General features: G+C 36.8%; 1 protein-coding gene and 1 long non-coding RNA gene across 13 annotated transcripts; one reads left to right on the forward strand and one right to left on the reverse strand.

Moving 5' to 3' along the window:
* Positions 1–1474: 1474 nt before the first annotated feature.
* LOC310901945 lies at positions 1475–2497 on the reverse strand. Its single transcript, XR_014586324.1, has 2 exons — positions 2363–2497; positions 1475–2068 (listed from the first exon to the last, which is right to left on the reverse strand). It is a non-coding gene; the product is annotated as an uncharacterized lncRNA (long non-coding RNA).
* On the forward strand, positions 2062–20720 carry CFLAR (CASP8 and FADD like apoptosis regulator). Of its 12 annotated transcripts, none has more exons than XM_083842631.1 (11): positions 2062–3019; positions 5873–6016; positions 8010–8441; positions 9275–9380; positions 10590–10725; positions 10893–10990; positions 12069–12120; positions 12791–12840; positions 14010–14088; positions 18457–18970; positions 19891–20720. In XM_083842631.1, exons 3-11 carry the CDS (start codon positions 8146–8148, stop codon positions 20027–20029), a joined length of 1470 nt encoding a protein of 489 aa, XP_083698757.1. In that variant the 5' UTR covers positions 2062–3019; positions 5873–6016; positions 8010–8145; the 3' UTR covers positions 20030–20720. The 12 variants fall into 12 exon arrangements, with proteins under 12 accessions (XP_083698757.1, XP_083698753.1, XP_083698755.1 ...); XM_083842627.1 differs by having other exon boundaries at positions 2062–2959; XM_083842629.1 differs by having other exon boundaries at positions 2062–2959; positions 8010–8212.
* The last annotated feature ends 1730 nt before the right edge of the window (positions 20721–22450 follow it).

Below are 22450 nucleotides of genomic sequence, written 5' to 3' on the forward strand. Positions count from 1 at the left end.
AAAATATTACCGTAAAGCTTTAAAAAGTACCCAACACTGCCTAAAAGTATATGAAAATACCAAACCTTACACTTAAACATATTAAAGAATTAACTAATTTGCAGACACTACTCACCAAAATAACCTGTTCTGTGTAATATCCAGAAATTAAAACTTACTTTTCTGCCATATTTACTAAGCAAATGGGTACGTTTCACTCAGCGCTAACTGTACCTTATCCTAGTATGACTTCAGATATACTTTAGCATAATTTAAATATGTGAAAAAAAGAGAACTCACTTTTCTGGTATCCAATTTCAGTTGTAAGTTTGCATTAGTACAGATTCTTTTATACCTATTCTTTTATATTTTTTGTTTTAAACATCATTTTTTTTCCTTGCATCGTACAACAGCTTCTAGTGTTTTTAGAATGCCTGGAGTGAAAAATATAGTAGAAAACAGCTTTTTGGCAGAATGTCCTCTGCAGTGTTCAGAATTAACACTGGGTAGATATCCTATTTTAAATATTTCTTATGCCCTTAGTAACATAAGAAAAGGAGGGTATACTATCTGTTTTCAATCCAGACAACGATATCTGTGTCATTAAGCAGAAAAGCAAAAGTGATGAATTTTTAGTACCACTAGATACTTATATAGTTACTTTCACTGTGGAGAAACTGGAAAGGTTTTTGAAGTAATGTCACAAATTGCAGGTTTATTAAAAAAAAAAAAAAGAAAGGGGGGGGCTTAAATATAATTTTTTTAGAAGTATTTTTACACAACTTTTCTGAGTGAAATTGTACCAGTTTTATTTTTAGAACCAATAAACATCTGGTTTTGTGGCAGCTGTACTGTTCAGTGTTTTTACATCTCTGCATGACATTGTTCAAGGCTCTTTCATTGGTGTGTTGCTTACTTTATTTGGACCAAAAGATGTAAAATACACTGATACAAATCTAGTTTGGCTGACAAACTAATGCATTCCTCCACAACTTTTTTTAAACATCATTTTGTTTATTAAGAGTTTATTGTATATTACTGTGAGAAACACTCTGTAGTCAATAACATAGGCTCAGGCAAGGATCTCAGTGAAGTAGCAATTTTATTCGTGATTGCAATGGCGGGTGTCCCACAGGCAGGAGCGCACGCACCTACTAGTCACACAGTACAGTTTATATACTTTATTTGTGGATGACTGGGACCCTCCCCTCTTTCCCCATAGACTAGGTAATCCAGATTCACAACCAATCTGATGCTTCAGAGACAATACATGGCCTTCAGTTGCTGGCCTGTTAATTTTCAAATTTCTTTTGACTTTTTTACTGTTTGAAATGGTAATGTTTCTTCACTTATCTGACTTGACACCGTGATTTTCACCTAATTGCTCTAAGGAGTCTGGTTGTCTGCATTTTACAAGGTCGTCTGCTAAGTTTTCTTACCACTGCAAGCATATCTCCGTACCACATTCCTTACCTTTAAACAATGTAACTCTGTGCAAAAAGAACATTTTTATTCCCACATTACCAACATTTTACATAGATATATTGAGCATGTTCACTGTTACACTGAACTAGTCTATGTAATTTTCATATATTTATGAATTAAGATAGTATCATTCAGTGATTTAATAGGCAGACAGCATTTTAGTCACTGCCCTAGGCTGTTGCCTTAATTTAGGATGAACATATTTTGCCAATGTTGTAGAATATACAAATCTCTTAATAATTATACACATTCTACTCCTATGAAGATCGTTATTTCACATGTATAATACTAACCTTTCCTGGCAATAGACTATTTCCTGCCAGCCTCACAGACGGAAAAATATAGAGGTAAACCTTACTCATCTGAAAATCTACTTAAGTCGTCTGCGGTCGATGCGCGTACAAACTACGAGATCCCCTCAGCCCCTTTTCGTCACAGCGTTTCCGTCACCCCCCCCACCTCAGCGAGCTGGAAGCCATTTTGTGCGTGAGGGCGGGGGCTGCGCGCAGGTGACGTCTCCTTTCTGTTCAGCTCGGCCGCCATTTTTGGAGGGTGTATGGGGGGTGGTGTTTTTGCGCAACTCTGTTCGCTCCCCTGAGAAATACTGCAAAACAAAACCAAAAGCGTAATCTTTCGTTCGCCTCGCCCCAAAATGGCTGCAGTAACGATAAATCGTAAGAGTTGACGATCACGGCTCGGCAGATGAATAATGAGGGTATGACGACTGAAACCAGTGCCCTCGTCCCCCAGCGAGGGGAGATCTCAGCCTTGAGCTGTGACTGCTGCCATCTACGCGGAGGGGTGGCTGTAGTCACTAATAACCTTAAGAAGCGTGAGCAAAAAGCACTTTAATAAAGTCACGCTCTGAAACTCGAATGAGAAAGACAATACTACGCACGCAGAATTTCCTCCGCACCCCGGGGAGCTGGAAGCCATTTTGTGCGTAAGGGCGGAGGCTGCGCGCAGGTGACGTGTCCTTTCGCTTCAGCTCGGCCGCCATTTTGGGGTGGGCAGATTTTTGCGCAGCTGTTTGCTGCCCTGAGAATTACTGCAAAACAAAAGCGTAATTTTTCATTCGCTCGCTCCAAAATGGCTGGAATCACGATAAATCGTAAGGGTTGAGGAACACGATTCGGCAGATGAATAATTAGGGTATGGTGACTGAAACTAGCGTCTTCGTTCCTCAGTGAGGGGAGATCTCAGCCTTGAGCAGCGACTGCTGCTATCTACGCGGAGGGGTGGCTGTAGTCGCTGATAATCTTAAGAAACATGAGTGAAAAGCCCTTGAAAAAGTCATGCTCTGAAACTCGAATGCGAAAGAGAAAGAAAGGCGATACTACGCAGTCAGGATTTCCTTCGCCGCGCTACTCGAAACTACGCCCGGTATAGGGGAGCGCGTTGCTAAGCGGGCACCGCCCTTCCCCCCCTTCTCCTCCTCCTCCCAATGCTGAACCTGGTCCTGCTGCTGTAGATGAGGTATCCCGGGCGCGCTTGGGTGCGTTATACCTTCATCTCTTGCTTTCCCTGCGTACTTTTTCCTGCCTGCGCCTTAAAGGTAGGCGCCCCAACCCACTGTCCTCCGGCATCGGGCCCTCCCCCCGTGCCCAAGCCTGGGCTCTCTGGGGAGCGGACAGGGCCGGCCTTCGGGCGGGCGGCCGGGCTGAGCCGGATGTGGAGAGCTGGCAGCAAGTGGGGCATGAGCCCGTCCTTGCTCGTGAGGAGAAAGGAAATCCCGACACTGCCTTTTTGCCTTGCAGAGCGGAGACTCCTTTCTCTTTATTTTTGAAGTGTGATTTAAATTGACGTAGTTAGAAAATCTGCATAAACTCGCTAGGGTAAAGCCAATTTTATTTTTGTTGGTAGTTTGATTTTTGTGTGTGCGCGTTTTGTGTGTGTGTGTCGTGGTTTTTTTTTTTTTTATTAGGATGACTGGGGTGCTAAATTGCTCCATTATTAAATGGAAATTTGCATCATCACTACTAGTTTAGACTGATGACTACTTAAGCCTAATACAGTAATAAGAAATGTGAAAGTTAATGTGGGATTTCCCTGTTTTCCCTGGATACCTCCTACCATCTCGTACTTGTTCTTTTGCAGGGAAACTTTAAAGTTATGGAGCATGCTCTGAATCATTTAACATGGAAAAATGTTAGATTATACGGATTCAAAAGGCAGCTAATACTGTGTTTTCACCACCTCTACATCATCAAACTAAGCAGAACGGAGAAAGCACTAAATGTAGCTATAGTACCTGCTGTAGTAAAGTAACCTCCTACTCTCCATCTCTTGTGTAGTGGCTTCCACATGAGTTCATCTTGTGGAAGAAACACAGAGCATTTCCCAAATAACCCTGCCCACAGATGTTTTATATCCTGTTTTTGTTGCTGTAGAGATTATTGTGAAATGTTAAAGAAACAAATGCTGTCTGAAGTGATAGGCTCACTGTAGACGAAGTGTAAAGTATGAAATGGTTCCCAAATTCTTTTGAAAAACCTTCCCTCTTAATCTGAGGCATAATAGATATAATTATATTATATTATAATATAATATATAATATATTATAATATAATTATATTATATTATTATAATTAATACAGGATGCTATGCTTTGCCTTGCTAATCACACTGGTATTTGTATGCTGTGCAATATTTGTGTTGCAGTCATGGGAGCAAAGGTTTAAGCATGGTTTTAAACATCAAAGGGTAAAATTGCTTGAGCAATGTATACATCTCCAGTTGTTAATGCCAGCAGGGAGTTAGTATATCCTTGCATGTCTTTGTGTATGAAGTTTTAGCACGTTGTTATTTGCTGCATCTTGGGGGAAATAAAAGAAATCTGGACCTGATTTTGGTTCAGTTCTGTATGAATTGTGGGCAATGTGAAAAAGTTCAGAAATAGGAGTGTAATTAAATTCATTAGCTTTGTAGAAGCAGATTAACATACTGGTGCTTTTCTGTCTTGTTTGTCTAGTGTGGAATGGTAATGCCTTGTGCTCTAAGGAGTAAATATGTTTGTTTATAGTCTCAGGTTTATCTTTAAAAAAAATATTTTAAACCTTGTTTACCAAGAGTCAAAAGTCAGTGCAAACTTTGACAAATAGACCCGTCACAGAGGTGTTTTCCAGTGCAGTACATGAGAAATTCATCCATAGGTGTCAATTCAACTTTAAAATTATCAGTTCTGTTCAAGAAAGCCTCAAAGTTAATGAAAAACAAAATCTGATGTTTAAGTGCACTTTGATACTAACCTCCTTGAGTTTTTCTCTCAGTCCTTTTTGGGGGACAGGAGGACTGATGAGTCACCCTAGAATCAGTGGTTTTCTCTATGGAGACTTTGCAAGTATTTCCCAGAAGAGCTCTTGAAAAATTGGGGCGAGAGTGAGCTAAAATAGCTAGACTTAGTGAAAACTGTCCCTTCATTCAGTTATTTTCCCTCACTGTGCCTGGGGGTTTCCTTCAAGTACAGAAAAGAAAGAGATTTGTTGTTGTTCCGTGTGTAGGCCTTTATTCTACCGCTAATGTTACTGTTAGTATTGGTGGTGGTGTTTGACTTCAGCTGTTTGGAATGATTCTGGATCTCTTTTAAAATAAGAGTGTGTAGTACTCTTGGTAATTTTTTTTAACCATCTTCCCACTTCATAAGCTTTGCATTGAAACACCAAAGACAAAAATGTTAAGTATTTTCTTGCAGTGATATTGGCAAATCACGTGCACAAGAACACACAATCTACTGAGGTGGCTTTATTTCTGATGAATATGAACTTTTGTTTTTCCTTTTGAGAAGCTAAGCTGATTTTTTTCCGCTCTCCTTCTTGTAAAGAATTTATATTCTTTGACATTCAGCAACTCTTCTTGCACACTGCCCATGAGATCTAAATTGAAAGCCAGACTTCTGGGTATTACATTGTCATTGCATACCTCTTTTTCTTTATTTGTCTCTGTTGCAGCTGTCATAACTGTAACAGTGATGTTTGCAAAAGTATTCATATCAGATGGAAGGGTGGTGCATGAGGCCCTTCATCCCTTATGGTGAAGTTCATCTGCCTCAGCTGTATGCAGATGGGATGTATCAGGCTTATCTGAGTAGTGTGGTATTACTGCTATCAAAACACATTGTTTTTGGATGCAAAGTTACAAATTCTGTTTCAGATACTGAAACACATAGTTTTGCTCTTAAGTCATTGCCCCTTTAAAACCTTATGGGGGGAGTGAGTGCTATTAGCCAATGATTATGTATGCACAGTTGTTATTCCTTGTATTTGGTGCATCATTCCTAGTTCACTGGATCAATGGATTTATGCAGAAGAAAGAGGGATCCTAGCTCATTTTTACTTCTTTTTTTTTTTTTTTCCCTTCACTTTACAAAACTAAGTAGCAGTAATTTGTGATGTTGATATCTGACCAACAGCAAATGAGCTGATACAATCAACTGTTTATGGACCATCACTGGAAAATACTGGTTGCAAACTATTGTGTGCTGGATCTGGATCAGTGATACAGCAACAATCAAATGACAGTTTTTCAGTGTTCTTATGGATAGGATTGTGAACAGGTAAGAGAGATTCAGCACTGGAAGTATTGATCAATGTTTTTTTTTCATAATGAGGATGTGATTTATATAATGGAAGCTCACAAAAATAAATTGTATTTTTTAAAGGCAGATTATTTTTAGATAATACAAATATTAATTTTTCATGTCTAAAATCCTAACTCTAGGAAATACCGCCCCTCCACACACACATGCACACCTCTTTTCTTTTTTTAATATTTTTAAAAGATTAGATAAAGATAATCAATTAGAGTTGTTTAAAAAAAATAGTTTATCTGAGATTTCTGGAATGGCCAAAAGAAGTGGCATTTCCATCTCCTGTTAGAGTGAGTCACACATATGACTTACTCAAGCTCTTTTGAAAGTCCTGGCTGTATGTACCTGGGATATGCTTTCATATGGGAGGAGGGTATCTGCAGCCTTGTTACTGTCAGTAGCTTTTGAATGCTCTGTGCATCTGAAAATGAGTCCAAGTGGCCTCAGTTACATTTTGAGGACTATTGCAAATACATTCTGTCTCATTTGCACTGTGTTATGTAAGTGTATGAAAAATCCACTGCAGTCCACTGAACTCCATAGAAAATACAACTCACTAAGATAGGTGTAGATAAAGAGAGACTTTGCCCTAGGAACTTGAATTTGGTTTGCTCTTTCAATGGGTAGTGGAACCCATACTATGGGTTTAGTTGAACTCAGCTCTTACATGTTTTCTGGGGAAAGTCAAGTAAGAGTATAGAGTTTTTTTCATTTCAATAGCATTGGGAAAAAAAAATGCTTGTAAGTGAACTAATCTACTTAATGCATGGACACAATATGTGATGTCGTTGATTTTGACTTCCAAAATGTGTAACAAAGGGAGGAAACTGCTTTAAAAATGTTAACCAGGTCTTAGCATCTTACAGTGTATTAGTCTTTGAAGCCATACTGGCTTTTGTTTTACAGAATGGTTTACACAAAACTGCGCAGTGTAGTTACTGGACTCCTTTTAAGGATTAAGATTTATCTTCAGATTGCTCATTTCACCTTTCTCTGTGTAGGTAATGGGGATCAGAGAAGGATAGAATTTCCGTAGTTGGTGGCAGTGGAAACTGAGCATAGCACCCTAGTTATTTTGTTAATCACAAGGGTGGTTTTTCTTTCTTGTTTTGAATTTTCATTTCAGTTTTTAGTATGATAAAACACAAATGTCACATGAAGAAAAAGGTGGCCTGTGGCTTAACTATACCTTCAGAGTTAACCACTTTGCATACAGAAGGTTGGATTTTTTTCTCTGTGCAGTTGGTTCTTTGACATTTTTGAGCATGGAGAGTGCTGGGGGAACCCTTAGAACTCCATTAACTTATTCAGAGTTGGAATCGCTTTAAGTGATACTAAGACAATCCATCCATTCCTGTATTTAAACATAATTAATGTGTAAGTATATTACATTGTGAATATTTATTTTATTTTGGCTTCATTTAAGGCAAAGTGTCTACTTGATAACATTGTTTTTATATGTGGTTTGCTTGTTGGTGTTTTTATCATCTTGTCTACAATGTGTGGTTACACTACCTCTTAGCTCTCAAAACACTTCCTGAAAAATGTCTTAAGACTTCCGGTGCAGAAAAGGTAATGGTGGGCAGGAGGGTGGTGGGTTGTTGGAAAGGGGTCAGAGCTTTAGACTTATATTGCAGTAGAACTTAACTCTTATTTCCAGAAGCAGTTGAAATACTTACGCTCATCAGCAAGCTGATGACTTTTGTTTCACTTCCTATGGAATTTACAGGCTTGAATTAAGGTAATTTTACTGTAAAAAGAACTTCAATTTTCTCTTACCAGCATGACCTACCAACTACTTTTTGTTCTGTAATGAACAGCTGGGAGAACCCCTTGAGAACGAGAGGTCTGTATAGACTAAGTTGGCCTTTTAGTTGTAATTGAAGTATGTCAGATAGGAGAGTTAGCAGTGATCTTGTGTAGATTGCTGATTTTAGAGAGTTTTAATTCTCTTCCACAGAACTACTTATGTAAAAATGCATCCAGTTGTGACTGAACACCAGATAAGTGCTGTGGTAGACATGGACTTCATGTCATGTTGGCTTTCTGTTTAAAAGACAGAAGGCTGGCACTTCTAAAGGGACAGTGACAAAGTGATGACCAAGTGCCAAGTGCCAGCTGTTCTTATTCACCAAATTGAAGAAGAATTGGATAAAGAAGAAGGTGAGATAATGGTTTTCCTTTGCCGAGACCTTGTTCCTGACTTGGCTACTGCTGACCTGAGAGAGCTTTTGATGGCTTTGAATGAGAGGGAGAAACTATCTCTTCTTGGATTGTCTGAGCTGCTGTACAGGGTTAAGAGGTTTGATTTGCTGAGAAGGATCTTGAAGACTGAGAAAATAACAGTGGAATTTAACCTTGCCAGGAGTCCCGGACTTGTCCCCGATTACAGGTATCTATTTCAGATTATAAAGCTACTCTGTTATTTTAAAAATTCATGTGTTTGTGCACTTCTTGGTTTGCTTGTTTTACAATGTCTTGAAGGTTTAAAAAAAAAAAAGGCAGAAATGCACATCATACAAGAGTTAAAATGAAAAGAATGTCTAGTTTAATCCCTAAAGCAAGCCTTAGTAACTTGTTAAAAGTAATGGCATTAGAAGCATCTATCTTTACGCAATTTGTATATGTTAATCAATGAAAATCATAATGTTTGTATAGTTCTAGATTAGTAGATAGAAATGATGCTTTATAGGAACACCATTAATTAGTGATATTTTCTTTTCTAGTTTGCTTTGTGCACATAGCCTCATGATACATCTTTTTTCAGGTGACTTATCTCTTACTGCTCTCTTCTCTTTAGTTTTAAGAGGCTTACATGAAGGAGGTCCAGTGATCTCCCTTGAGAGACTTCAGAAATAAATGTATGTAATCATAAGGAAGATTTTTCTGTGTTGACATGGAGATAAAAAAAAAAAAAAGGCGGCATAACTGCTAGGTTAAAAAAAAGTCAAAGATATGTTATGTTGTCTTATATTCTCTCACTTCATCTCTGTTGAAATATTAAGGAGACTTCTGTTTCCCCAGCAGTCAGTCTGAGTTAACACAAGTGCTGACAGGCAAGAGTAAGTATCTTATAATTGGATCTTGGAGCAGGATAGGCTCTTTTCCTGTTGTTTAGTTGGGAATAGTACATTCCCACTGGAATGTAGGAAAACTTGGATAGTTAAACAAGGGTAGGATTTTGCTGAAAGCTAAACCTTTAGTAATGTCTCAACTTTATTTCAGGGTACTAATGGTAGAGATTAATGAGAATCTGGAAAAAGAAGAAGTGGGTTCTCTTGTTTTTCTACTCAGAGATTATGTACCACGTATGAAATTGGCAAAAGATAAGGTAACATCTTTCTTCTGCTCTTCTCTTCTTAAGCAGTAAGAGATTGAAGTAAAAAGCAAAGTAGCTAGAAGAGACTGTACTACAAGGGGTAGTGAGGCAGGAGTAGATAGAGGTCAAGTGTGGAAGGAGTAGTTGCTTTTATTTCATTCCTTGTTTTTTTTTTTTTAATGCAAGAAAATAAGCTAAAGAAATGGAGAGAACAGTGAAGAGTTTCTGTAGTGAATGGTGTTAGTGTGAACTTCACAGGGAGAAGGCAAAAAAACCTTTCTTCAGTGTTACTGATCTGAAAGTTCAAATATGTAGAATTTCAAACCAATAATAGTATTAAATGTATCTTGATTTATTACAGCACTTACTATGTTTGTGCTCTCCTGTTCTGTTTCATTTACAAAAGAATAATTTTAATTTAATAATAATGTCATTCTCTATATGCTTGTACTTACAATATTTGTTCTGAGTGCCCTGAGAAAGCACAGATTCAGTAGAGGAGATTCAGAAAGCTTGACCACTGTGCACAGAACACGGAAGACTTCTGTCATCTTTTTCTGAGGGTGGTTTATATTGTTTGGTTCGTTAGTTGGTTAGTTTTTACCAAAGAAGGGGAGAATACCTGCAAATTCCCCAAAGCTTTTCTTACCTATTACTTTGTGGCATATGAGGTGACATTCCCATGTGTCTGGCTACATAGTAACAAGGAAATGCGAAACTGTTTACTCAAAAACTTAGAATTGCTTTTAATAATGTCACTTTTTAATTTTTATCACTCCTGTGATAATACTAAGAATTCTTGATATTTTTTCCAGATAATCCCTTAGTGTTTAAGCAGTAATGTGTCTAGCTCCTGAATATTACAACCTTTACCACCTGCCCACATTGTTTTCTGGATTTCTTTTTAGTGATAGAGAACAAATTACTGAGATATATTAGGACTTGGGAGAATGGCATGGAGCTGCGTCAGAGCAGGTTCAGGTTGGATATTAGCAAAAGGTTCTTTACCACCTGGTCAGGTGCTGGAACAGGCTCCCCAGGGAAGTGATCACAGTACTAAGCCCACCGGCATTCAAGAGGTGTTTGGACAATGTTCTCAGAAATAGTTTGATTTCTGGGTGGTCCTCTGTGGAGTCAGGAGTTGGACTTGATACTCTTTGTGGGTTCCTTCCAATTCAGGATATTCTATGACAACAGTTTGTTTTTCTGTTGCTCTTACAGAGTTTTTTAGCTCTAGTGATCGACTTAGAGAAACTAAATTTGGTGGCTCCTAATCAGTTGGATCTGATAGAAGAGTGTTTCCAAAGTATTCACAGGATAGACCTGATTAAGAAGATTAAGAAGTACAAACAAGAAGGTAAAATGATATTTTTGCATTGGTTAGTCTTGGTAATAAGGATCAGATGTGCTCTTACTAAAGATGAAATTACAAGGCAGAGTATTTGCATGTTTCAGGGGTTTAGGCTTTTCAAACAGTTAATATATCACAGTGTATTTCTCTGTGTGTTTCTGTTAAATTTTCAGCTTTTATGTCCTCCGTTCATTCTCAGCCAGTGTATGTAAATGCACTTCAGGCATCTCTCCCTAATCTCAGTCTGATTGATCCTCCTTACAATTCAGAGGTAAGTATACAATAAATCAGACAGATCTTTTATTTCTAAGTATTGCTAGACATTGAAAGGGGATTCATCTCTGCAGAGCCTAAGGAATGAGAGATTGCTAGTGACAAGAACATTATTTGGTTTATTTCTCTGGTTCCTGTTGTTTGCTGGGTCTGAGGCCTGATTTATATTTTTTGACACTGGGAAAGATCTCCTTTAGGGAGCTTCTGTGATTTTTTTCTTTTCCTATTCGTTGGGAATATGAAATCTATATCTTAAAAGCTCTTTCTACTACTTTGGGGTTTCGACTGTTCTTTGCAGAACACAGTATTCTTCTTCGTACTTGCAGACTTCGCAAAATCCAGGGAAAATAGCTTTTAAATTTTGTTAGCAGAAGGTTACAACTTACTTTTTAATGAGAGCTTTTCAGATGTTGTGTTTGTTTTAATCTAATTTTAACCAAAGTCCGTCAACATACCAAAAGTCATCCACCCAATTACTTTGAATCAAATCCTATTGTGTGCAGTACTTTTTATGTTTGGGTTAGATCTGATGTTGTAATAACATGACCTTTCTTGAAGTCTTCAGCCTTGCATAGAAATGTTTTCTGAAATACATCTAATAAATATATATGTATAAAGCTTAAATACAAAACAATATTGATGCAATTTCTTTTTACTAACAAAGAACAGCATTGTTTTCCAAACTACTAACGGGAAAGAGTATACATTGACTTTCTATATTGTGATAATACTATTTTAATTTCCTCTTGATTTTGGTGAAAGTTCCTCCTTCCTGCTATATAGGAAACAAAATTCATATCTTCAGACTTTTCTTTATGATTTATTATACTACTGTAGGGAATAAACTTTCTTTGCTGTTCCTAGAAAACTGGTAACTTTTTAAAGACAAAGGATTTTGATTTTTCTTTCCTATTTTTTTTAATTGTTGTTTTGTAATTCTAAATAGCAGATAGATGTGAACACAAAATATGTAATTCTTTTATTGAGGAAGATAAATATTACTGGGTTGTACTTTTGGAAGATATAATTATTTGTTCTTGAAAGACAATGAAAATATACCACTTCCTTCGTTTTAGATCAAGAACACGAACAAAGAAAAATCACAAAATGGACAAAGCTTTTTTCAAGGTAAGAGCATCTTACCTAATCTTTGCTAATCTAAAAGAGACAGTTAATTTCATTTATTGAAAGAATGGCAGTTTTTTGATAGCTGTGACTAAACCAATTGATGTCACCAGAAGCAGAAGGTATTTGGTACCTCTACAAACTGGGCATTGTCTTATTATTTGTTCTTGTATTTGTTTTGCTTGTGCTGCCAGATTTTAAAACTTCCTCGGAATTGTTGATGCCGTCCACCTCCACAACTTTTTAACTGAATAAATAGTTTATTAATTAAAATTATGGAAGAGGTTGTCTGGCCAACTCTGGAAGCCAGTGTAGTGCATCTGTGCTCATTAAGTTTTGATGAAGCCAGGAAGTTGTCCAGCAAATACCGTGTGTGTGCGTTGACTTTTAAAAGAATAGCTGACTGACTTCTCAGCATAGGAGAGAGATTGTGTTTGCTTGTTTTTTTTTTTCTTCCTCCTAGTCACAAGTAATGTAGAGTGCAATCCAAGTAACATGTCAGAAGTGAACATTTTTGTTACTTTTATTAACTTCAGTACCATACACAGAAACTGAGGTCTAGATGAGAGAGAACCTGACCAAACTAGATAGGTTTCTTTTTAACTGAACTGCAGTCAAAGTAGTATTACCATTACCTATACATTGAGATTACTTCTGTATGTTTTAACCACAGAAGAACCAGTCCACATGTCCATTCAAGAATCAGGACCAGCATCTCATAAGGTAAGTGCTTATGCATATGTATATATGCAAATGTAATAAAAACCTCTGTAGGTATTTACCTCAGTTCTCTTCAGGTTTCATTTGAGATTTCCTATAACTGCATGTAACAGGAACAGTGTGTACATCCATATCTTCCTTGGTGATAAAGAGGTTCTTTGAATTGCTTTTGCAGAATATAGTTTTAATATAAAATACTTGCTGATACAAGATAATACTGCAAGCAACCGTGCAAAAAGCATGTGCACAAGGAACTGCATATTCATGAGCAGAGACTAAGTCAAAATCTGTTTGAAATCAGACCTCTCGCATTAGAAATGACAGGGCTTCTTTCTGTGTGGTCAGTTTTGTTCTTTAATTCTTTTTTATGCCCTTGCTCTCCAGATAGGAGAAAGATGTGCTTTGTGTATTAGTAGTAAGGATAGTAAGGATTATTAGTAGTGGTTTTTGCTAGCTTTGCTATATGTCAGGAGCAGGGAGTTACCTATAGCAAATTATCTGTTTAAGGAGAGATGGATTGTGTAGAGTCACTGCAGGTTTTTGGGGAATGAGGAGGCTTCGTGCTGTTACACTAATAAAATAAGGAAATTGTTGTTCTGATGAGCAATGGCTGTTTCACACCTAAAGAACACAGAAGTTCTCTACGTTTGTCGCATTTGTCACTGTCATGTTGGCAATACGAAGCTTATAGCTCCCAGCATCTTAGTAGTGGTTACACTTAAAGAAATTAATTTGGAAGGACTATAGAAGGATCATTGCTTTCATACACCAGGTATTTAAAAAGCCCCTCCGCCCCATCCAGCTTTTTTTTTCCTTCACCATTTGAAGGTCTATTCAGAATTCAAGTTTACTCTCAAACTTCCTTCTCTCATTCGTGGTCCAGTCTTAATCTTTGTTTATGGACCATTAATGTAATAAGATTGAATACTAGAAGAATACAGAAGTTAAGCCTGTGCATGAAATAGGGAAAAACCATGAATCTGTGTCTCCTGAATTTTTGTTGCATAGGTAAAACATTAAATTCTAGTAGGTAGGCTTCTGCTAGCTACTCTGTGGAAAATTAACAAAATGTGATTGAATAGGTCAGAGGTGGTTAAATTTGACAAAAGAATCAAGTCTGTAGCTTGAGGGAGTGACATAGTAACTTGGTACTTGTCTTTCACTTTCCTCAGGTGTTCAACGATCAGTACAGAATGCAAAGTCAACCTTTAGGAATATGCCTGATCATAGATTGTATTGGTAATGACACGGGTAAGTTTCTGGAAATTGAAGTTCCTTATCCTATTATTCTCAGATAATTGTAACAATTTAGTACAAAGAATATGATATATCTTTTCCAGTCAAGCACGAGTGATGTTGTCTAAGATAGAAGACTTACTGTAATTGATAGATTAACTAAAGCAGAGAGTTGGAAGGCCCAACCTGAGAATATCTAAATGAAAGAACTTATAAGGGAATAGAAAGGGGGGAAAAAATGATGTCCAGAGAGACCAATAGAATACTTAAGCTACAGTCATACAGCAAGTTAGCGGCAGAGATGATAAAGATGATGTTTCCCACCATTCAGCGAAAACAAAACTGTTACTGACTTGAAGAGTAATCATATTGGACGCCACAGATTTCGAATAGCTGATGTGCTCCTTTATTAATAATGCACCTACTCCTCTGTTACATCTTGTACAGTTTAACTGAAACTGTTACCATAATTTTAGAGGGGAGGGAAATTTGTGCATTTTTTTCTTTCCTCCCAAATTAGTTTAGGGGAAAAAAAAAGGGAAAAAAAAAAACGTATCTAGAATTCAAGGTAGTCAGTGCTATGGTTAAAATGAATTTTTGTGATCTCCTTTGGAGAATCCAAAAATAAGATCCTCGCATAAGCAACAACTGTACCCTTCCCACATCCTCACCCTCCCAAAAAAAACTCCCTCTCTAGGTCATTGGAACACAATGAAGCCAAAAATAAAAATTGAGAGAATGTTTGCAGATTATTTTTAATAGGTTACAGTAGGAGATGTAGGGGAGGGGGGTTTGTGGGCATATCTTTTCACTTTCTTATAACTAATGTTCCAAGCAGACAGACCAATTGCTATTATTGTTGCAGTTATTGAAGAGAAGTGGGTGCAGAACACAAACACAAAGTAAAATTTTACTGTCTGCTTGATAATAGTATTTTAGGTAAACTATTTAAAATAATAATTTGCCCGTAGGGTATCAGGAGCTAAACAGGCTCACAATCCTGCCATGCATGGAGACAAGGGAAGGCACTGAACCCACTTACATGCAACTGGGAAACATCCTTTGAGATTTGTTTTTCTGCCTATCCCAGCAAGTTTATAAATTACCTCTTTTGCAAAAGGGGGGAGGGGAGAACAAAAATGTGTAGAAACTAAGTTGTTCAATCTAATATAATTCTTCACTTCTACTCTCAAAAAAAAAAAAAAAGTTATGCTGACTTTGCCCCAAGTGGAAAAGAAAGAAAAAAAGAAAACATTTCTTGCGAAGAAATGAAAGGTTGGGTTGGGGCTCTTGAGATCAAAAATTTTGTTCTGTCCTATTGCCTGCTTCTGTTCTTCTCCCCTGTTCTCACTTTCATGGTAGCTTTAGTGAATAGACTTTTTGATTCAAAAAACTTAATGCACCCTTAATCTGGAAGGCAGCATGGTATAGTCTGGTCCAGTACCAAAATAATTACTTAGAGTTCTTTTTCTTAAAAGTAAATACAAAAAAAAGTACTGCTTGAGAAATATCACTGTAGGGAGCTTAAGAAGACATAGGAAATTTAAAAATTGCCTTGTTTGCAAAATCGCCTCTTTAAATTTCTCTAATGGGATGTGAGCATGTGCTGAGCTGAGTTATTAAATAGGAGTATTTCATTATGCCAGTCCTGAGTTTTTAAATGAAGCAACATAGAAGTAGACAGGGCACATACACTTCAGAAAACAGGAGGTGAAGAAAGAACTGTGTCAGTTCACAGTCAGACATAAATGAATTTAGGTCTCCCCTTCCTCTGAAGGCACAGATTTTTTTCACATGCAATGTACTGTGTAGTCTCCTTTGCAGTAATTGCTATGAAATAGAAAAATGCTCACAAATGAGAAATAAAATGTGCTGTTCTTGTGCTTGTATAGGCACTTCAGTACTTGCTCAAGTAAAGGAAGTATAAATGTGAAGGAGGAAGATCCTGCTGACTGGAAATGATAAAAATAGGCCACATATTCAGCATCTGGCATGCCAAGTTTACCTTTAAATCATGGCTTTGCTGCTGTTGTCTCAAAACTACCCAAACCAAGTCTTGATGTGCCTCAGTCTCCATACATGTCTGCATTGCATGCAGAAGGAATTAAGCCATGTTCGTGTCTCAGATTTTAAATGTTGCCAGTCCATCATCAGCATTTTAATGTGGTAGAAAGCAAGACTTCACTGAAATACATTACTGTTCTAGTGAGATTCAGATGAGGTGCAAGGCGTATGACATTGTTTAAAGGAATTTCTAGAAATGCATTAACTACTTGAGACTTCTGGAGTCACTTCTGAAGCCTGAAAATATCAAAGAGAGAGAAGAGGGCAAGGGGGAAGTTTGGAGTTGTATCTGTGGTATGCATCGGAGTCTGTAACTATCGCAGGATTTAATATGAGGAAGCTGAACTAATGATAAATGATGTAGGAGCAAGGATCACAAAATTGAAAATGCCCAGTACAAACAACGTGAATTCATCAGATGTTGATAAAAGTTGAAACCAAAATACTCCTTGCTGTTTTTTAAATCGTCATTGGCTACTCTTTTCATTTCCATTTAGAAATTAGTTTTTATCCTTATGTTGTAAACAAAAGGAGAGAAGGTTATTTTTTTACATAGATTGGGGAAAATCCTCAAAAATTCTCAAAAGTCGCTGGTGGTATATTGGGGAATGATTGTTGATCTAGGGATGCTGCTACATGTAATCCCTTGTTTTGTCTCGTCTCAAGGTAAAACTGCTGTATCTCAAACGTTTACCATGTATAACTTCTGATTCATTGTTAAACAAAGATATCAGCTCTAACAGTTTATTGGGTGTATTATTTTTAATTGTGACACGGTGTATGTGTGGTCTAAAGTTACATACCAAGGCTTCTATCTTTCTCAGTTTGAGAGCACTAGTGAGGTAACTAAATCGGAGGAAGAGCACTGTTGTTTTGCCTATGTACTACTGCCCTCTAATGGATAAAGTGCTTCATCAAGTATATAACTCCTAAACGGTACTGAGTTACTCCAGGGTAAATACCTTTGCAGTTGATCCTGTCTTCCACCTGAATTTTCACAGCATATTTTTTTTGTCTAAAATAAAGTGTATTTTCCTTTCAACTTCAAAAATATCCCAGACGTTTATTTTGATTTGGAAGTATTTTACAAATATTTTATCAAACTAACAGAACTGGAACAAAACCCAGTAGTTCCTGTTCATTACCTTGCTATGATGCAGAGTTTGTATCTACCCTGTATTTTACCGAGGTAAGTTAAGAGATGTGTTCTATGTTTTCACTGTGTGTTTCTTGAGGAGAACAGTGTGGTAGTGCAACTCCTGCTTTGCTGCCAGTTACCTCTGAAATAGCCTTTGCTAATTAGGGATCATTAAACATTTGAAGTCGAGGAACAGTCTAGTTTCTCGTGCCTGTAAGGCATTTTGCATAAAAGTGGTACTTGTTATTTCCTGTCATTATTATCAGAAACTGTGCATAGGTGATGTATATGTGGTTTATATTAAAGATATGATGCTCCAGTTACAAGTCATAGTAATAACTTGTGGTTCTCTGAATGTGTAGTTAGATACATGTGGTTTTAACCAACTTGCATCTGGTTTCACTCCCATATTAATAAACATCCAAAGTAGTTATTCAAAGCATATTATACTTTCCTGCAGCACAAGTTTAACACAGTTACAGTAGATTTAATCTTGTTCTTTTTTGGCTGCCTACAGTTTTAATTTCTAATATATTTGAAAAAGTTCATAGTTGAGCATTTTATTCCTGAAAATGCCATTCTGTTACTGTAACATACTTGTTACAGTTTTCCACCTGGAACTCAATGACTTTTAATTTGATTTTATATAATAGTAAGCATAAGTGACTGCAGAAGGCTCCTTTTTGACTGATGAAAGGGAGCATCTGTTTTTCTTAATCCAGTTCTGTGCATCTGTAATAACCATTCAGAGTAATTTTTGAAAGTTAAAAAGGTGAAACAAACTTCCCATGCTATACGGTGCACTCTTCACGATTTTGAGAATGTTCTATGTGAAGCATTTTCTAATGTCTTCTCTTGCTTGATATTTTAAATCCTAGGAACCTGGGATATTGGCTATAAATGAAAACACAAAAAAACTCTAGAATTAGGAACAAATTACACACTACATAAGTGTATTTGCTGTCAGGATGTGCCTAACTCATGTTAAAGACAACATGCATATAGCACTGTGTATGTAATGTACTGTGCAATCAACATCAAGTACTCCTGATTTTTGAATTATTGTGATGAAATAAACATCCTATTTCCAGTACTGAAATACTGTAAATACTGTAATTCTTCCGGGTAGTTGCGACTGAGTCTTGATATGCTGTGATTTAATCACATCTTGGTTTTTTCAGATGTGCTGGAAGAGACCTTTAGAGGCTTAGGCTATGATGTTCGTTGCCACAGACATTTAGATACGGATGCCATGAATAAAACGTTGCTTGAAGTTGCAGGGTTACAGAAGCACAGGAATTGTGACAGCTTCATTTGCATATTGGTCAGCCGTGGAAGTCCTCAGAGCATCTTCTGTACAGACGAGACTTCTACTGGATTCCCTTTGGAACAAATAAAGAAATACTTTTTGGCAGACTCATGTCCTGAACTCCGAGGAAAACCAAAGCTCTTCTTTATTCAGAGCTATATTGTTCCCGAAAATGAGCAAGAATGTACTAGTCTGTTGGAAATAGATGGAAATGATGATAAAATGATTGCTAATGCAAAAATTCCTTTGAAACTCACTATTCCCCAAGTAGCAGACATCTTTTGGAGTCAGTGCAAGGTGGATGTGTCTACAATAGAAAAATCTCCGACTTCATCCTCGTATTATCTGCGTTGTCTGGCTGAGCTACTCCGTAATCCTCATAAAAGGTAAATAAAACATAGGGAAAAAACTTTTTCTAGCGCAGCCTACTGTCCTAGGGAAAGAGAGAGGATGAAATTTAACGTTTCTGGTCTTGCGAAGTACCTTTGTGATGTATCATATGTTAAAAGGACAAGCGTACCTGGTCCTGGAACAATGTCACAGGAATGTAGTCTAGAGTGGGAGTGAAGCTTCTGATTCTGGAGAATAAAATAGGTGTGTTATGGCATGGAGGCTTGTAGAGTGAGAAAGAAAGAACCTGTCCTGGGTAATGTCTATCATTACTCTAGTGTTTAGTGCTTTAGGCAGGATTTGAAATCTTCCTTTTTCCAAAATATGAAGTGCGCACCAGGCTTCTGTCAAATTGAGAATTGCCTCTTAAATCATTAAGAATGGATTTGCTTGCAAATTAAGAAGTCAGTGTTTGTTTAGGAAAAAGGCAGTTGAGAGGGGAGGATTTTGTCCTTCGTTTAGATACAATTCACCCATGCTTTAGGAAGCCACAAGATTGCCAATTTATAATCTTGAATTAAAACTATCAGAAGATGTTAGTCTATCTAAAGAGATTATCAAAAAAGATCTGAGCAAAAATCAGATACATAACTTTAGCAACAGTGATTTTCTTTGTATAACTGATTTAACAGGGAGCTAACAACTGCTTTTCAATGTAGTTGCAGGTTAAGATCTAGATCTTTTCACAAATCCTTGTAGAGAAATCACAGATGATCATGTCAGCATAAGCATTGTGACAATGGTGATTTGGGATATAACATTTCCAAAATGCATATTCAGCTTCGTGTTTTAAAGGTGTAACATCTGCAATAAAGAAACTTTCTCCTTGCCAAGTCTATAGTTATCTTCTAACTTGTGAATTCTTAAAATTCTTGCTTCCTTGTCTAATAAAAAGCTTTTACTTTTGTTGCTGCAGGAAACTGTCTATATTAGATATCCATACGGAACTGAACAGAGAAGTCTATGAATGGAATAAGACCACAGACCCAAGCCAACAATATTCACTTCTGCTCCAGCACACACTGAGGAAAAAACTTTTTCTTTCTCCCACTTAACCACTATTGGAAAGAATATGTTTGAAGTAGCTGAGAAATGCTTACCGTGATCCACTTTCACCCACACTTTAATTGCATATGTATCTGAAGTGCCTGTTGCTTCTAAACCCAGTGATTTAGAAGCATTTTGGGTTGTTAAGGCACTAGGTTTTATATTTTAATACAAAGGGCTCTGAAAGATTGGATAATAATGACAGCTATTGCATAGACCAGCAACAGACCATACAAGCAAGTGCAACAGGTAAACAGTGTATAAAGAGCTCTAAACTGTACAGTTGGGTTTTCTAGGGTTTTGTGTTTTTATTGTTTGTATTTTAGCATACCTGGTATCAGTGCAATGATCTAGGCTCATATTTTGTTGCTTAAAACAACCAAGCCAGTGCAAAACATTAACAGTTTGCATGCTAAATTTCAAAAATTGACCAGGTACTTATTCACAGCACTTAATAATGAAAAATATGACAGGAGAGGATGCCTACCCAGCAACACCAGGTCTTTGGTAACAAGTTCTGACTTGTGTGCCTCCACAGACTTTAGCAAAACATAAGGAAGAGAGGGATGGTCTTTTAAATAATTTGGATTCTATCTGTCTGGAGTATTAGAAGCTGTGATTCACTCATAACCCTGTGTCATCACTACTGTCCACAGCATACAAGAGTTGTATGTTAATAAATCAGACAGTCTGACATGATTTGTGCTGTTTTCCACTGATGCAAAAATGAGTCTACGTGTGGCAGGGTTTTATGGTTGTCTGTGCAGTTTTTAAAAAAAAGGGGGGGGAGATTGTGGCAGATGCTCTGTAGAAGCTGAAGCATATTTCACATGTTTGGCACCAGGCATAGTTGTAAAAGTACACCGTTGTTCACATTTGAACCAAAACGTAGCAAACATTGCCTGTTAAGACCAAATTAAATTAGGTTTACCACTCCTCACACACGTTGCTTTTGCTTATGGAAAAGGATACGTTGTCTTCAACTGATTTATTTTTTCAAGTTGCCCTCATCCTTCTGGAAAAGGTAGGAGTGCAAATTGTAATTTTTTTTTCTCCAGTGGAGTAGGTGCTTTACATGAAGAGTTCAGTTGACCTGCTTGCTATATAACAGTAAAACCTGGATGTGTTGTATTGAAATTCATTGTGGATAGATCTATGGCATTCTCTTCCCTACTTAAACAGGCTAATTGCAAACTTTTAATACTATATTATAGTCTCCTATGCAGAAAAAAATAAAATTCAAGGCTTTGGTATGCCTTCCTTTATTTCTAGTGTAATTACACCATATGTATGCTAGTTCCTTGAGCAAAAATATGGCAAAAAGGTTTAGTTGCTAGTGCATCTGCATTTTATTTGAGCAAAAAGCAGGTGTGCTTTTTATATATCACTTTACCAGCAACGTTTTTCAGCATAGACCAGGTCTAAAAGGTAGCTAGCAGTAGTATGTTGTTACTAACTATGGTAGCCATGGACACTAAACTTACTCTGATAGCAGTGACTTTTTTTAATCCCTCAATATTATGCTGTACTTCTGGATGTTGGCTTGACATTGTTTTTAATATCTTATTTTTTTAAACAGTCTTCTTATATTTAGGAAAAAAAATCAAAATAGTTTTCAGGTAGCTTCTATAATTGAAAATAAAAATCACTTTTATTTGGCAGAAGAGATATCTAAGTCTTGTAAGCACACAGGAACCTTTTTCCTTGTTATGTGAGGTAGGCTCAGTTTCTTTCTGAAACTTGGTTTCCTAAACTGCTGGTTGATGAAGATCTTTAGAATGTACCAGGAAGAGAAACACACTGAATAGGCTTTACCTTACAATCTTTCTTTAGTCATCCATACAAAACATTAAGATCACTATATGTATTTATTTATATTAATATATTAATTTTGTATAATGTATATAAAGTACGTTTTATATCATTACAATTAAATCTTAAGGTGGTGTCTTTTTTAATTTTGTATTTTGTTTTATTTACATGTTAACTATAGAAAGTGAATTCACAGTTGTGATAATTTTTTGCACAAATCAGAAAAATACTTTGGCTGTATTACAAGCCTATGCACACCATACTTTTCTCTTTCCCCTTCATAAGCTATAGTGTCTTTGTTAATTAAAGTATATGGAAACTTTTTAACAGCTTTGAATTGGGAAATGTAACCCAAAATTGTATCTGAAATTATGGGTACGTGTATTATTTGTTACCATAATTTTATGTAATTCTAAGGCATAAGCATAAGAGGAAAAATGGTAGTAAATCAACTTTTTCAAAATCCAGAGATTCTCTAGAAGCTTGTTCTCTATAAGCATTAATGTAAAAAGTATTAAATCAAATTTCATGATGTTATAGATCTGGAAATAAACACATCATAGCGGTGATGGGAAAGGTCAATTCTTCCTTTCAGTTTCTAATTTGTAAGAAAGGGT

The sequence above is a fragment of the Anser anser genome, assembly GCF_964211835.1.
Source record: "Anser anser genome assembly, chromosome: 6".
In the NCBI taxonomy this organism is placed as follows: domain Eukaryota; kingdom Metazoa; phylum Chordata; class Aves; order Anseriformes; family Anatidae; genus Anser; species Anser anser.

Excerpts from the sequence above, each read along its gene's own strand:
- CFLAR (XM_083842631.1), top strand. The coding sequence starts at position 8,146 with ATGACCAAGTGCCAAGTGCCAGCTGTTCTTATTCACCAAATTGAAGAA. Across the intron at positions 10,991-12,068 it reads ATCCTCCTTACAATTCAGAG|ATCAAGAACACGAACAAAGA; the intron begins GTAAGTATACAA and ends CCTTCGTTTTAG. Across the intron at positions 14,089-18,456 it reads TTGTATTGGTAATGACACGG|ATGTGCTGGAAGAGACCTTT; the intron begins GTAAGTTTCTGG and ends TGGTTTTTTCAG.